The sequence below is a fragment of the Cervus elaphus genome, chromosome 12, assembly GCF_910594005.1.
Source record: "Cervus elaphus chromosome 12, mCerEla1.1, whole genome shotgun sequence".
Classification (NCBI taxonomy): Eukaryota; Metazoa; Chordata; class Mammalia; order Artiodactyla; family Cervidae; genus Cervus; species Cervus elaphus.
Window position 1 is genome coordinate 1,634,750 of NC_057826.1, and position 14,719 is coordinate 1,649,468.

The 14,719-nt window shown below is 51.3% G+C and overlaps 2 protein-coding genes across 3 annotated transcripts in view; one reads left to right on the plus strand and one right to left on the minus strand.

Moving 5' to 3' along the window:
- Positions 1-1,741, plus strand: part of NRDE2 (NRDE-2, necessary for RNA interference, domain containing) — a 45,800-nt gene extending 44,059 nt beyond the window's left edge. For both annotated transcript variants that reach the window (XM_043919294.1, XM_043919295.1), the window contains one exon: positions 264-1,741. In XM_043919294.1, the coding sequence (XP_043775229.1) occupies positions 264-389 (126 nt within the window). In that variant the 3' untranslated portion in view covers positions 390-1,741. The remainder of the gene's footprint in view (positions 1-263) is intronic.
- On the minus strand, positions 1,736-13,845 carry PSMC1 (proteasome 26S subunit, ATPase 1). The gene is made up of 11 exons (XM_043919296.1): positions 13,773-13,845; positions 10,161-10,214; positions 9,032-9,128; positions 7,908-8,032; positions 7,525-7,710; positions 7,211-7,339; positions 6,001-6,097; positions 4,066-4,255; positions 3,448-3,599; positions 2,962-3,116; positions 1,736-2,055 (listed from the first exon to the last, which is right to left on the minus strand). The coding sequence occupies exons 1-11, from the start codon at positions 13,773-13,775 to the stop codon at positions 1,921-1,923; spliced, it is 1,323 nt and encodes a 440-aa protein (XP_043775231.1). The 5' UTR covers positions 13,776-13,845; the 3' UTR covers positions 1,736-1,920.
- Positions 13,846-14,719: the final 874 nt, after the last annotated feature.

Sequence of the window (14,719 nt, forward strand, 5' to 3'; positions counted from 1 at the left end):
AGTTGCCAAAGCCCAGCCCAGACCCCGGGCATGTTGGGACCCACGTTCAACTCTGCCTGCAGCAGCCGGGTCAGGGGACGCTCAGAGAGCAGACGGGTGGGGACCGCCGTGTCAGCAACTTCCAGCCCAACTTGGAGAGAGGCTGCGCGCCCCCCTGTGCCCCCTGGGGCTCACTAAGGTGCCCCCTGGGGCTCGCTAAGGTGCCCTGAGTTAGGGCACGAGGGGGGTGGGGGCCGCCCGCTGACTGGTGTCACCCCGCCCAGGCGCTGTACATGGACGCCGTGGAGTACTTCCCCGACGAGATGCAGGAGGTCGTGGACCTGATGACGGAGAAGGAGCTGCGGGTGCGCCTGCCGCTGGAGGAGCTGGAGCTGCTGCTGGAGGACTAGACGCCGGGTGGGGCCTGCCCTGGGGGCCGGGACCAGCCCCGAGACACGGGCACGCGTGTGCCCAGACCTCTGCCCTGCAGGGTCTTCCTGCCAGTCTCACCTCTTGCACAGTTTTTGCACGTGCAGATGACACAAAGCTGTTGTTTTGCACATACGTGTGAATATGTATGTGCACAGACAAGAATCACGCCAAAGCCGTCATGCTCCGGGTGGGTCCTTTTGGCCCACTCTCCCCTGCCCAGCCCGGCTGAAGGTTCTTTCTGTTGGCATCCTTGGGGATCCTGCCACGTCTCCCGGCTCTTGCTGTCGAAAGAGAGGTCTGGTTACTCACCAGGCCCTCCTCCCTGCGGCTGGTGAGCCCGCTCTGCCCCTCTTCAGACCAGAGCAGCAGGGAATCGTGTCCACCTTGGGGTCCTCAGCTGCACCACACGTGTCCTTCCTGTTCCCGAAGCTCCACTCGCGGACCTCTCGCCTACGGACTTGGCGGCCAGCGTCGCCTGGAGTTCGTGCCGTGGAGACCCTGGGCCCGCGGCCCTGCCGAGTCAGATCGGGCTCCGAGAGGGAGGACCCCTGTCAGGGGACTGAACAAACAGGGACCCCGCTGCAGGGGAGCAGGCCCGGGTCCAGGTGCAGAGAGCGTGGCCTGCTCCTCCGTGGGGAACCCGTCTCTGCCTGAGACGCCGAACGTTCGCTTCCGGCCACATCAGCCGCGCTGCGCTCGTTCCGATTTCCAAGAGCCGATTTCCAAGAGCGGTGATCGACAGCCGACGGAGCGGAAATGCTATGTCTTCTCTGAGGTCCCTTTTTAAACACAGTGGACTTCTCTGCGTTGCGCTTCTTCGTAAATCATGCTCTCTAGAACTGCTGAGAACTAATTTCCTTGGCCGCTCGTCCAGAAAAGCGGGCGTTGTGGAACCTGGGCTAGAAACGGAGGGACACCAGCTGGGGGCACGGCGGTCTCGGGCTCCGACGCTGCACTGAGCAGAGCGCGGGGCGGCGCCGGCGCTTCTGAACTCTCGTGCGAGGGAGGGGTGCTGACCGCCGCGGGGCTGCCCCTCTGAGACTGCGTTGGGAACCGTCTCAGCAGCACCAGTCCTCCCTTCCTGCCCCAGACCCTCCAGGGGCAGCCCCGGCCGGGGGGTCGCAGCCTTGTTGCCTCCACAGCAGAGGTGGGCAGCCGTGTGCTCACGAGCCAGCGGCTGCTGTTTAGAGCCGCCGCCGGCGGAGCTGTGCCGCGGGGGCGGCAGGGACGCGGCCTGCAGTGCCTCTGGTCCCCCAGAGGCTTCCCCACTCCTGGGCCCACCCACTCCGGCACGGAGCACCCAGCGTGTGGACAGGACTCCGTGTTAAGAGAAAGAACGCTTTATTGGGACGCCGGCAGCCCGCCAGGGCCCTACACGCGTGCTCCGGAGGGACGCTGGATGCTCTGCCAACCGTGGCCAGCGGCACACGGCGCCCAGGCGGCTCCCTCCCACCCTCGCCCCAGGGGCCGGGACCTTCCCAGCCTTTCCTGGAAGGCAACTCTGGTCCACTACAGATAGAGCCCCTCCGGGGTGCCTTCCTGTTTTTTATAAAGAACATTTTCCTTCGACTTTTTGAAGTCTTCATTTGTTACTTTCATTCTGCGCTCTCTCAAGGCCATCAGACCAGCTTCTGTGCAGATTGCCTGTATGAAAGAACAGTGTATTCAGAGAAGGAAATACTTTTTATACTAACAATTCAGAGAGCACTATTTGGAAATCTGGTGTTGGCATCCAGGCCAAACAGATTTTTTCAAACTTAAATGTTTCAAGCATTCTAATTATTTTCTCAAAGGACCTGAGGTGGCTTAACCTGAGAGTATCTCATTAAGGAAAAGGCCTGTCTTAGGCTCTAACTAGCTGTGTAGCCTGGCAGGTCAATAAATCCTCAAAGCTCTGCTTTCATTAAAGGGAATAAACCTAAGAAATAGATAAAATGATATCCAGAGGCCACATACAGTGACATCCATTTCATTTACCTACAGTCTTAAGAGAAAATATATTCTGGTTAAATGTTTACAAGTTTCAGACAGTATATATTTGAATATATTCTCTTTCTCAATAATTACTTGCCAAAAGTAAAACAAAAACCCAAGCAACACGATAAAAACACAATCCTGGCATTGCAGATTCTATCTGGTTATGGCCTTCAGCGGCACATTTACTTCAAGTGATCTGGAAAAGAGTATTTCTGCACACAAAAAACAAGTAGAAGGGTAACATTTGGTAAATGGAGGTGATGAGTATATGGGTGTTTACTATTGTTGCAACTTTTCTGACGGCTTGAAAATTTTTTTCTAAATAAAAAATTAAGATTTTAAAATAATGTCACCTCACTCCCCCGCTGAGACCAGCCTAGTTCCATAGATGTCACTGAGACGCAGTTCAGTGCAGGCAGCGGGACCAGGCCTGTGTGCGCCCCCACCTAACCGGAGCGTCACCCAGGTGCCCCTGCAGGGAGCAGGCCGTGCCCAGTCACCGGTGCCACACCCCGCCCCTCAGCGTCTGGGAACACATGATAAAACAGGTACAAATCCAGCCCAGCGCCTCACCTTGATGTCGGCACCAGAGAGGTCGTCTTTAGCCATGATCAGGTCATCCAGGGTCACGTCGTCGGCCAGTGTCATCCTGCTCGTGTGGATCTGGAAGATGCGCTTCTTGGTCTTCTCGTCGGGCAGGGGGAACTCGATCTTCCTGTCAATGCGGCCTGTGGACACACGAGGTTTTCAGTCACAGCCTTGGTGCCCCGGCCGGCCCTGGCTGAGAGAGGCCTCCGTCTCCTCACATGAGTCATCTCAGTCAGTGTCCTGTACCAAATCTTAAAAAGCGTCTCAAGGCTAAAAAGGTCGGGCTATACAGAGTACATCACAATCCCACTTAATATTATCTCAAGGGGACACAGTTTTGGTAAGTTGCTTCAAGGCAGTATTTGCCTTTGTACATATCACCTGTTAACCCATCCTCCCCAAAGTGCCCTTTAGAGATACAAAACCACGTCAGCGCATTCACGCTCCCTGATGGAGCCCGCGAAGACTGACCTGGTCTGATGAGGGCCGGGTCCAGGGTCTCTATGCGGTTTGTGGCCATGATGACTTTCACGTCTCCCCTCGAGTCAAACCCGTCCAGCTGGTTCAGCAGCTCCAGCATCGTGCGCTGAATCTCTCTCTCCCCGCCCGAGTTGGAGTCGTACCTGAGAGAAGCAGCCAGGGGGCATGAGGACCCTGCCCGGCTGGTGAAGGCACTCGAGACACGGCTGTCTCCACCCGTGTGTCTCTCCACCCAGAGCCCAAGCTGAACACCACAGTATCTTCTTTGTGGTCATTTTCATGCCTGAAATTGTATCACTTTTATTCAGTCTCCACGTGTGAGCTCCTCGGGGGCAGAGACTCATCTTCACCGCTGTCTCCAGAGTTTGAAGGGTGCCGGGCTCCGAGCCGGTGCTCATGGCACGGCTGTGGACGGACCGAATCCACTGACGGGGAGTTGCTGCCTGTGCACGGGACGGCGGAGCCCCCCGGCACCCGCGGGGAGCGGCGCGGGGGGACCTCGGCAAACCAGCACGCAGCCTCTCCCGGGCCTGCCCACAGTCCTCCTTCTCAGAGCAGAGCGGCACGATCTACCCCTTAATGACACAAAAGAGGGAAGAGAAAGTCTACCTTTTCGTCCCAATAGCATCAATTTCATCAATAAACACGATGGATGGTGCGTGTTCTTCGGCAACTCGAAACAGTTCCCGAACGAGTTTGGGGCCATCACCCAGGTACTTCTGAATAAGTTCAGAGCCAACCACTCGCAGGAAAGTGGCCGAGGTTTGGTTTGCTACTGCTTTGGCTAATAAGGTTTTACCTATTTTAGATTGAAAAAGAAAAAGGGAAAAAAACCTTAAGTGAGGTTTTAACATTAAGAATTGGTGGATCCCTCTATGAAAAGCATGTTCTCAAAGCAGATAAGGAAATTAAAAAAAACCTAAAATACATATTTTGATTATTTTTAACTGTCTTCCTAAATTCATCATGATAACATCAGAAAATACTTTTATTGCAAGTTACTCAAAGTTGCATATAATATTCACCTGACCCCATTCAACCAGGGTTAGAGAACCAAACAACTCCTACAAAACTATGGGTGAGGAAAGCAGACCCGGCAGCGCTGGGTTTGGCTGAAGGACAGAGGGTTCCTGAGCAGGCCTGCAGCCCCAAGGCTACCTGAGGGCGAGCCCAGGCTCCGGGCGCTGAGCCAGGACCCGCTCCTGAGGAAGCCCGAAGCTGAGCGCCGCTGGGAGCTCGAGACTTCCCTGTCTGTGCCGCGCCCTGGTGGGGCGCTCCTCACTGCTCTCAGGACAGCCCTGACACTTCTCTCTGAAGTGGAGAACCAGAGTCAGCAAGGGTACCCACCCTGAGAAGAGAGCGCAAGACCACCGCCCTGGGACGGCGAGACCTGGGAGAGGCCCACCCTCGGGCCTGTGGGGGAGGGGGGCTGGCCGGGGACACAAAGGATCCTGGGCCAGTGGGAAGGGGGGCAGAGGTCTAAGCTCTGCGCCAGTGAGGCAGTGAGCTCCTCAGGCGGGCAGCCAGCAGCAGGTTCAAATGCTCATGAAAGGGCTGGACTGCTCCCTGAGGGCGTAGTCAAGGGCGGCAGACAGAGACCAAAAGGGGGACCCCTGAGTGCCGCTGGCCTCTCCTGAAACCTCCCGTCCTGGGCGGTGAACGAGAGGAGCTCCCTGCCTCGGCACAGTCTCCCCGTCCCTCCCCGCGGCGGGCCTCCACACAGACCCTCCTGGGGACACGGCTCAGTTCACGCAAATGACCTCCCTTCCTCTGGAGCTTACAGAGCAGTGAATTTACTAAGCCCTGAACTCACTGAGGTCAACCCAGCGCCTAATGGACCAAATATGTACCTGCGTTTTCATCTTTATCCGTTCATTCACCCGACGCGACACTCCTTCAGTCGCCAATGGCCCGGGAGAGTGCGCGGGTCTGAGCCGCACAGGACCGCTCTTACAGCCCTGGGCCACACCGCACCTCTGCTCCCCACCTCTGCTCAGAGTCCTCAGGGGAGGGAGCCGGCATCGGCGCTTTCTAAGGCTCCCAAGGGGATGCCAATATGCTGCCAAGGTGGAGCACCCTGTTCCTATTTTTTCTTACAAACAATTTTCAATAGACTTACATTACTGTTAACCTTGAAAAGTACTATTTTACAACATACACATGTAGCACATCTGAGTGGACCACAGGAGCGCTGGGCGTGCATTCACACCGAGCAGGCACTTCTGGGGGGTCTCCTGGTGTTTACCTTCTACTGTGATTCCTACGACTGCTGTTAACATACTAACTCTGTGAGGTCTACAATCGTGAGCCTGAGACAGTTCAGTTTCTTAGCACACCTATTAGACAGCATGATGTACTTTCATGTGATAAGTGTGTTTCCAGAGGAGCTGCTTATTCACAACGTCTAATATGTCACTTAGAGCACATTTTTAAACTAAGGATTTGAGGCTCCCTGACTCAATGGCTAAGTGATTATAACCAGCTAATGCTGCAGCTCAAGAAACGAGCTCAGTGCCTGGAAAGCGACCAATGCAGAGTACACACCTGTGCCGGGCGGACCATAGAGAATGACCCCCTTGGGGGGCTTGATCCCCATCTCTTCATAATATTCAGGATGAGTGAGAGGAAGCTCCACAGATTCCTAAATAAAACAAACACTTGGTAAAAATGAAAGGCTTTCCTACTGAAATGTATCCTATTCATTAACTGGCATCATGGGTATGTCACTTGCAACAAAAAAAAGCTAAAATTTCTATTGTTCTTGTCAGAGACAATGTCTGACTCCCAGCGGCAGCAGGGACACACTGCAGAGGGTCTCGGTCCCGCGGGGGCTCCCAGCGCCCTCCCGTCTTCCTAACCGCACCCGATTTCCCGGAAGAGTCAGCCTTGAGTATCATTTAACAGTAACATTTGCCCTTCCCGAGCAAAAGGAATTTGAAGCTTAAATTCACCCTTTTCAGTGAAACTGCAGGCAGCAGCTGGCAAGGTTTTCTGCTGCTGACCCACCTCAAGACATGATGGCTGTCTTCCAGCTGTCTGAGAGTCGCCATGGAGCTCTGTGATGGCTCCGAACACCCTTCCTACAGATGAAAAGCCTGCAGAGGGCTGCCCCCGTGTGCCCCCACCCCAGGACCGTGGCAGGAGCCGGTTCTACGTTCCAGCACTGTGTGCACGCCACCACCCTACCCCAGACATCACTTGGGGGTTTGTGTAGCCACAGCTGGAATCAACAAATTGGAAACAAATTCACACAGATAATCATTAAATGTTACACATAAAATGTATTAAGCGGCAGTAAGAACTATCATATAATTTATTCTTACTTCTGTCACTGAACTCAATATTAGCAACACAAAATCCTGCCACTGGCAAGCTCCGAGTCAGTTACTGGTCTGATAATAAAGAAAAAACAGGACTTCCCAGGTGGCCCCGTGGTCAGGAATCTGCCTGCCAACGCAGGGGCACAGGTTCAATCCCTGCTCCAATAGAGTCCACGTGCTAAGGCAGCCAAGCCCATGTGTCACAGCTGCTGAGGCCTGCCTGCTCCAGGGCCCTCGCCGAGAGAAGCCACATAGAGATGCACGCGCCACCATGGAGGCGCCCCGTTTGCCACAACTAAAGAAAAAGCCCTGGCACGGCAGCAAAGGCCCAGCGCAGCCCAAAACAAAGTCAGAGGAGAAGCGTGCCGAACAACGTCCAGCACCCCACAGTGAGAAAGCACAGGGCTAGACCCAGAGCTGCTTCCCAGACGTACCTTGATTTCCTGGATTTGGTTGTCCAGCCCCCCAATATCAGCATAGGTCTCCTGGGGCGCCTTTTCCACCTTCATCACCGTGACCAAGGGATCCGTGTCGTCCATCAGCACCCCGATCACCGCGTGCACCTGACAGGAACCAGGGAGCTTTAACACCGGATCCTGAGATGCACCGCCTGTTTACACAGAGGTGGCAACCACAGAATCCTTCTCTGCCCTCAGGAGCGCTCCGGGGGTCGGCGTCCACGGGACAGGTGGACAGACTAAGAGGAAGGAGACAGCGCTCGAGGGGCTTTCTGAGACCGCCACCTGACCTTGTGGTTGAGCAGGACCGAGCAGCCGGGCTCCAGCAGGTCCTTGTCTACAAACGAGAGGATGCTGACGTAGTGCTCCGAGCCCACCGACGTCGACACGATGGCGTGGTTGTCATCGATGATCTCCTCCAGGGTTCCTACCGACATCGGGGTCCCCCTCAGGTCATCCACCTTCGACCTTTCCTCCTACGTGAGAGCAGGCCAAGGAGAAAAAGCAGCTTAGACCGAAAAAGCAGATAAGCTGATGGCTCACTTGATTTAAACGCAGTTGGTGCTTTTAAAAAGCAGCTAAATAATAATTCATTAAAGCCTGAAAGGTTCAGCTATTTAGTTCTAAATAGAATTCAATTTGTAAAAGAAGTTATAATAATTTCTCAATTTACCTCTTGCTTTTCTTCTAAAGGCTTCATTTGCTCCTGATTTCTAATGAATTCTTCCTCCATGAGAAGATAGTCTTTAATTCTCTCTAGCTTCAGTAATTTTAACCGGCACTGAGTGTGAGGTGTCACTGTAATTAAAAAAATAGTCTTATAATACTTGGAGCCTGAAGGCTGCAATTAATTCAGTTCCCCTTGGAGAAGGAGAAGTTAACACTTAAAATAAGCCTGTTTTACTTCAGTTGGATAGTCTCGGAGAAATGCAGGTTAGTGACCCTAAGCAAGCAGGTGCCTAAAGGCAGAGGAGAGAGGGATGAACAGACAGAAATGCCACCTTTACCACAGACTAATTATCCGTAACTTGACTCTGGTTTTGAACTTTATATGCTCTTCTGCTGGCCTCATGACCTTTTCTTTATCAGTAACATCCTGATTCACTACAATAGGTTAATGGCACATTTTTAACTGCCTGACTCAATTATTAACTGAGCACTATTTTAAAAATCAGTTTACTGCACCTAAGTCGGAAGAGCCTGGTCTAGGTGGCAGATGAGGGTGGTGGAGGTTTCTGAACTGAAGTCTGCAGGGGCGAGATGCAGGCGGCTATGAAAGGACTGGAGAAGCACGTTTTAAGCAGGGGGAAGCAGAGTTCCTGATGCGCGAGGCAGAGTGTGAACGACACTCGAGGGGTGAGAGACCCGGGGTGGAGAGGCGGGCTGAGTCTGCCACCTGTTCTGAGTCTTACTCCTTATTTAGCAGAAAGACTTGAAAAATTTTACATTCAGGCATAAACTCATGCTGTGAATTCCAATACAGTGGCATTCCATTTTTTCATGAAATGTATCTCTAAGGTAACCAAGCTCAACCTGTGTTTTCTACCCTAACCTTGTACTCTAATACCCTAGAGAAGCTGCTTATCTAAAGGAAATTAATGGACTTTCTTGAAGTGAGACAGTGTTATCCTCTGTATACTGTTAGAACTAAAATATAGCTTCTACTCCAACCTAGAGAATGCCACACACAGTCACAGGCCTGGAGCTTCAACCTCGCGCTACCTCCTGTCTGTCCACACTCAGCCCTCTAAGCTGTACACAGAGACGGCGCCCCGGGACCTGGAGCCGCGTCATTACCCAGGGGCAGTTTGCTGGCAGCATCTGGTCCCTTTGTCTTCTTCTTCTTTTTCCCAACTCGAGTTGGTACCGGAGGTTCATATTTCTTTTTCTTGTCCTTGGGTTTTCAGAACAGCATAGAAAAAACAAAATCACAGAGATCATATTAAAACACAAATGTATTTCTGCAGGACCGTCATCTATTTCCAGGTGATATAATTTTCCCTGTCTTTTAGGATGTTATTAAAAATGCTCCTTAAAAAAAAAAAGAAAATCTGTTTTTCATTCTTTCCATTTTTATGTGTGAACGTAATTATCTTTTTTTAAAAATATATAATACACACTAATAGATCATTCAGCAGAGACATTACTCTGCTGACAAAAGTCTGTCTAGTCAAAGCTATGGATTTTCCAGTAGTCATGCATGGATGTGAGAGTTGGACTATAAAGAAAGCTGAGCGCAGAAGAATTAATGCTTTTAAACTGTGGTGTTGGAGAAGACTCTTGAGAGTCCCTTGGACTGCAAGGAGATCCAACCAGTCCATTGTAAAGGAGATCAGTCCTGGGTGTTCACTGGAAGGACTGATGCTGAAGCTGAAACTCCAATACTTTGGCCACCTGATTCGAAGAGCTGACTCATTGGAAAAGACTCTGATGCTGGGAAAGACTGAAGGCAGGAGGAGAAGGGGACGACAGAGGATGAGATGGTTGGATGGCATCACCGCCTCGATGGACATGAGTTTGGACAATCTCTGGGAGTTGGTGATGGACAGGCAAGCCTGGCGTGCTGCAGTCCATGGGGTCACAAAGAGTCGGACACTACTGAGCGACTGAACTGAATAGATCATTCAATAAGGAACAGAGGTCAGAATTCAAGAGTTACATGCCAGAAGTTGGAGTTAAATAATTTGACACAACTTTTCACACCTAAGGATATTAAACACTAAAATCACAGACAATTTAACACTTCTGGAATGTTTTTACTTTTATACCTCTAAAAATTATTAATTCCTTAATATCTACTTGATGGTCAATAATCTTTTGTAAAACATGAAAAGGGTATTTGAATTCCCAAAGAACTTCTCAGCTGAGATCTGACATTTCCCATAATTTACTCACATCACAGACATCTGGCTTCATGTTTATTTACCTTGTCATCCTTCTTGCCACCTCCAGGACCATGACCACCACTCTGACTTTGACCCTGAAAAAAAAAATTTAAGCAGAGGTATAAATTCAGGGGGGTTTCCCTGGTGGCTCAGTTGTAAAGAATCCACCTGTAATGCAGGAGACGCATGTTTGATTCCTAAGTCAGGAAGACCCCCTGGAGAAGGAAATAACAACCCCCTCCAGTATTCGTGCCTGGGAAATCCCAAGGATAGAAGATCCTGGTGGGCTACAGTCCCAAAGAGTCAGACACAACTTAGTGACTAAGCAACAACAACATAAATTTAGAATACCATCACTTCAAAAAACCCTTATTCTCCTGTGATTCTAAGACACCAACACTTCCCCCTCATTTTAACATTTCTGAACTCAAGATGCACCTTGCAATCAATGTGTAAATTTAACGTGGCAAAATTTCTTTTTACCGAAAAGCTATTAGTAGATCAGCGCTGCACCTTGCCAGACTGCATCTTAAATCAAGGACAACTTTATTAAGAAAAAGATGTAATATGTTATAAGGGCTTCCCAGATGGAGCTAGTGGTAAAGAGCCTGCCTGCCAATGCAGGAGACAGTTTCGATCCCTGGGTCAGGAAGATCCCCTGGAGGGCATGGCAACCCACTCCATGGAGAATGCCTGGAAAATCCAGTGGACAGAGGACTCTGGCAGCCTATAGTCCATGGGGTCGCAAAGAGCTGGACACGAGTGAAGTGATTTAGCATGCATCCACGCACAATGTGTCATGAGACTGAGATCCTAACCATCCCTACTTGAGGGGAAGGTACAGGGCTGGACATTTTCTAATATAAAACTACCTAGCTGAGGCCACCAAGAGTATGAAATTGGGCCACGATGAGAGCTAAATAATTTAACCTATTCAACAATCACTTATCAATCACTCCTTACTAAGGACACACCAAGACCCAGGAGACTTTCCTCTCAACGGCAGGTCCATTGAGAGATCTCTCAGTGGCAGATCTAAAGTCTGGGCACTCAGGCAGGTCCTTCTTCCCAATTTAAAAAGCTGAATCACCTTAAGCTATCAAGAACTTAGTGTATTAGTAAGTTCAGGAGAATTTCTGATTTTAAAACAGACCCTTCAGGTACCGGACAATGTCTTACACAGAGTAAGGTCTCAGAAACAACAGCATTTTAAATAAGCAATAGTGAATTTACTTGATTAGAAAGCCCTCTCAGCCCCCTCAAATCACTTCCACATAGGCACCTGTAAGTTAAATCATGAGCTTCACTATCAAGACAAAACAACTCCCTAAAGGAATTAAGGTTGAATCTATTTCCCTATTTGCAAGATTCTTAAAACTTTGCACTTTCTTCTGAAGAAGGTAATTAAGGGCTCTGAGAAATTTGGGGAAACACAATTAGTTTTACTGCTATAAGCCGTCCAAGTTACAGGCCTTTAACAATTCCTTATACCCCTAAGGAAACGTGCTGGTGACTGGGGCAACTACTGTCTGTGGTATGTTGATTACGTGCCTAAGTCTGTACAAGACACTTTCCTTCACTATCATATTTACACCAGACAATTCTTAAAGGTAGGTTTCATTATTACTACTTTCTAGATGAGGAATTGCAATGCGCCTAAGAACATAGGCTATGGAAATAAATGCATCCAGGTTTGAATTCCGACTTCATTCCTAATAGTCTATGTGACCTCAGGGAAGTTAAGTCACCTCTCTGAGCCTTGGTGTCCTATCTGGAAAGCAGGGATAATATTAGCTCCTCTATGTTGCTGAAAGTGGGTAACGGATGTATAACCACTTTGAATCTGCATGACTCACAGAACCTACTCACCAACACAACGTTATGCTGAATAAGAAATGTTAGGGTCAGGACCTCAGGGTGGTTAAAAAGTCTGGGCTCCGAAACAAAATCCATCTTGGTTCAGGTCTCCCCTCTGTCCCCCACCCCCCCCATCTCTGTTTAAAATCCACCCTGGATCAGGTCTCCCCTCTCCTGTCCCCCCATCTCTGGCTTTGTCCAGGCCGCCGTATCTTACTGGACCGCTTGTCTCCCAACTGAGGTTTCCAGGTCTTCCCTCACCCATTCGGATAGTACCTTCTACAACAAAGATCTGACCCTTTCAATCGCCTCAAAAACCTTCAACTACTCCCTAGCATTTATGGCGTAATGTCCAAACTCTCCAGCTTGGCACGCCTGGCCCTTGCCAAACTGGCTTCAATTAACCTTTTCCAGGTTTGTCTACCCGTCCCATGACCTCTAGGTCTGGCCCCACTGAAGGACATTTCCCCAAGTCAGTCCCAAACTTCTCCATGTCTGGGGCATTTACATGATGTTTCTCAGCCTCAAGTAACTATATGTGTTATACTAAACACTAAGCGGTGTACTAAACAAACAGATCCTCTGAAGTTGCCACTATCATTACCCCTAGTCTACAAATAAGGAAACCGAGGCTCAGAGAGGTTAAGTGACTTGACAGCTGTCACAAAGCTGGTAGGAGAGACAACACACTCCCGGCCACTGGACACCAGTATCTGTGCTTCTCTACTGCATGGGTCACTGCAGCACACCCGCAGGCCCTGTCTCAGGTTCTTCCTTGGTAAACTGAGGATAATAATAATTACCTCCAGGGACTATTGACAAGAATAACGAGCAAATGTTGGAAAAGTACTTGCCATGTGCTTGCCAGGCCTGGAATACTGCTGCCAAAAAGTCCTTCCAAGACCTGCTTGAATCTGTGGTGGGACTAGCTGCTGCTCACCATACAGACCAAACACATTCCCCGCTCAGGCCCTTTGCACTTCCAGTCCTACCAGGACCAGTCTTTCCCGGATGTTTGCACAGGCTCCTCTCTCACTGGATTCAGGTCTCCCCTCCTCACTGAGGTTCGCTGACACCCGGTGTAAAACAGCCACCTCTCCCGCCCTTACATAAAGCAGCCACAAGCAAAGGCGACTCGCCCGTCCCCATCCCGCCCCGACATCCTATCACATGCTACTTCCTCTCTTTTTTAACCTGCCTTCTAGAGAATGCAAGTGTCAAGAGGCAAAGACTGGGTCAGTCTTGCCCGTCCTCTGTATGTGCAGCGCCCAGAGCAGAGCCTAGACGCCCCCGTCCCCCGCCCTCAAAGAGCGGCTTCAACCCGGGAGCTAAGAAACCAACGCGAGCTAAGCGAGGCCCCGAGGGGCCGTCCGCTCCGAGCGCCCAGTCAGAAGGGCGTCCTGAGGCGCCTGTCCACCGTCCCCGCGCCGCGCGGCCCCCACCACCCGCTCCCACAGCCGCCTCCGCCGCGCGGCCCCAAGGCGCTCGCCCCGGTGACTCGAAGAGGCTTCGGCCGAAACTCCCCACGCCGAGGGGCAGCGCCCGGCTGGAAAGGGACAAAGCCAGCCAACCTCAGCCGCCCCGCCGCCCCAGGGGCCCTCCCGGCGCCGAGACCCGGGCTCGGGGAAACGCCAGCCGGCCCCCTGTGGTACTCAACACGCTCCCCAGGCGCCTTCGTGCCCCGCCCGGAGACCGGGGCGGAGGGCGGACCCGGTGCCTCCGGCAGCGGCCGGCTTCTCTCGCCGTGGGCCGCCTGCACCCATCGCCACGGCCAGCCGAAGCCCTTAGTCACTCACCATCTTGGTCCGGCCGCTCGAGCCGCTGCCGCCGCCGGAAGTGCGCTGCCAGGGCTGTGCGTCAGGGGCGGAAGTTACCGGGGGCGCCACGGAAGCCGACAGGGGCCAAATCTCGCGGGGACCGGGTTGCGCCCTCTGGGCCTGCGCGAGCGGAAGGGCGGTGATGCTCTAACTCACAAGGGAGACGTGGGCCTTATTGAACTTTCACTTGAAAAAAATGTCTAAATCGCAGTTATTAGGTTACTTTCAACAAGTTAAGACAATGACCTCGACTGTCAAAGACAATGATGAAGATATAGAAGTGAAATGAAGTGAAGTCGCTCAGTCATCTCCGACTCTTTGCGACCCCATGGACTGTAGCCCAGCGGGCTCCTCCGTCCTTGGGAGTTTCCAGGCAAGAGTACTGGAGTGGGTTGCCATGTCCTTCGCCAGAGGATCTTCCCGACCCAGGGATTGAACCCCGGTCTCCCACATTGTAGGCAGACGCTTTACCGTCTGAGTCACAAGGGAAGCTATAAACAATTTTGAAGATATAAACAATTTTGTGAAAATATAAACAATTTTAAATAGGCCAAAATCAATCTGAGACCTTGCCTTAACTTCTCCACGAACCTGAGTAGCCTTTGGAACCGCGAGGTTGACATACTTTTGCACCAGCATTTCACGTCTAATTTGGTCTCTGGAATTAATCTGCTCATCTGAGATGGTGTCTCATGAAGCATCTAAATCTGGTGGTTTGTTTGTTTTCCTGATGACTTATATGACATCCGGTCAAAATGCCGAATGTTGTCTTAAAAGTCCTCATCTTGCACCGGGTTTGTACCTTCATTTATTACATCCGTCAGGACATCAAAAAGAAACAAAGCTGGGACTCCTGGGACTCCCATGGCTGTCCAGGGACTGAGACTCCCTTCCAGTGCTGGGCAGATAAGATCCCATGTTCAGTT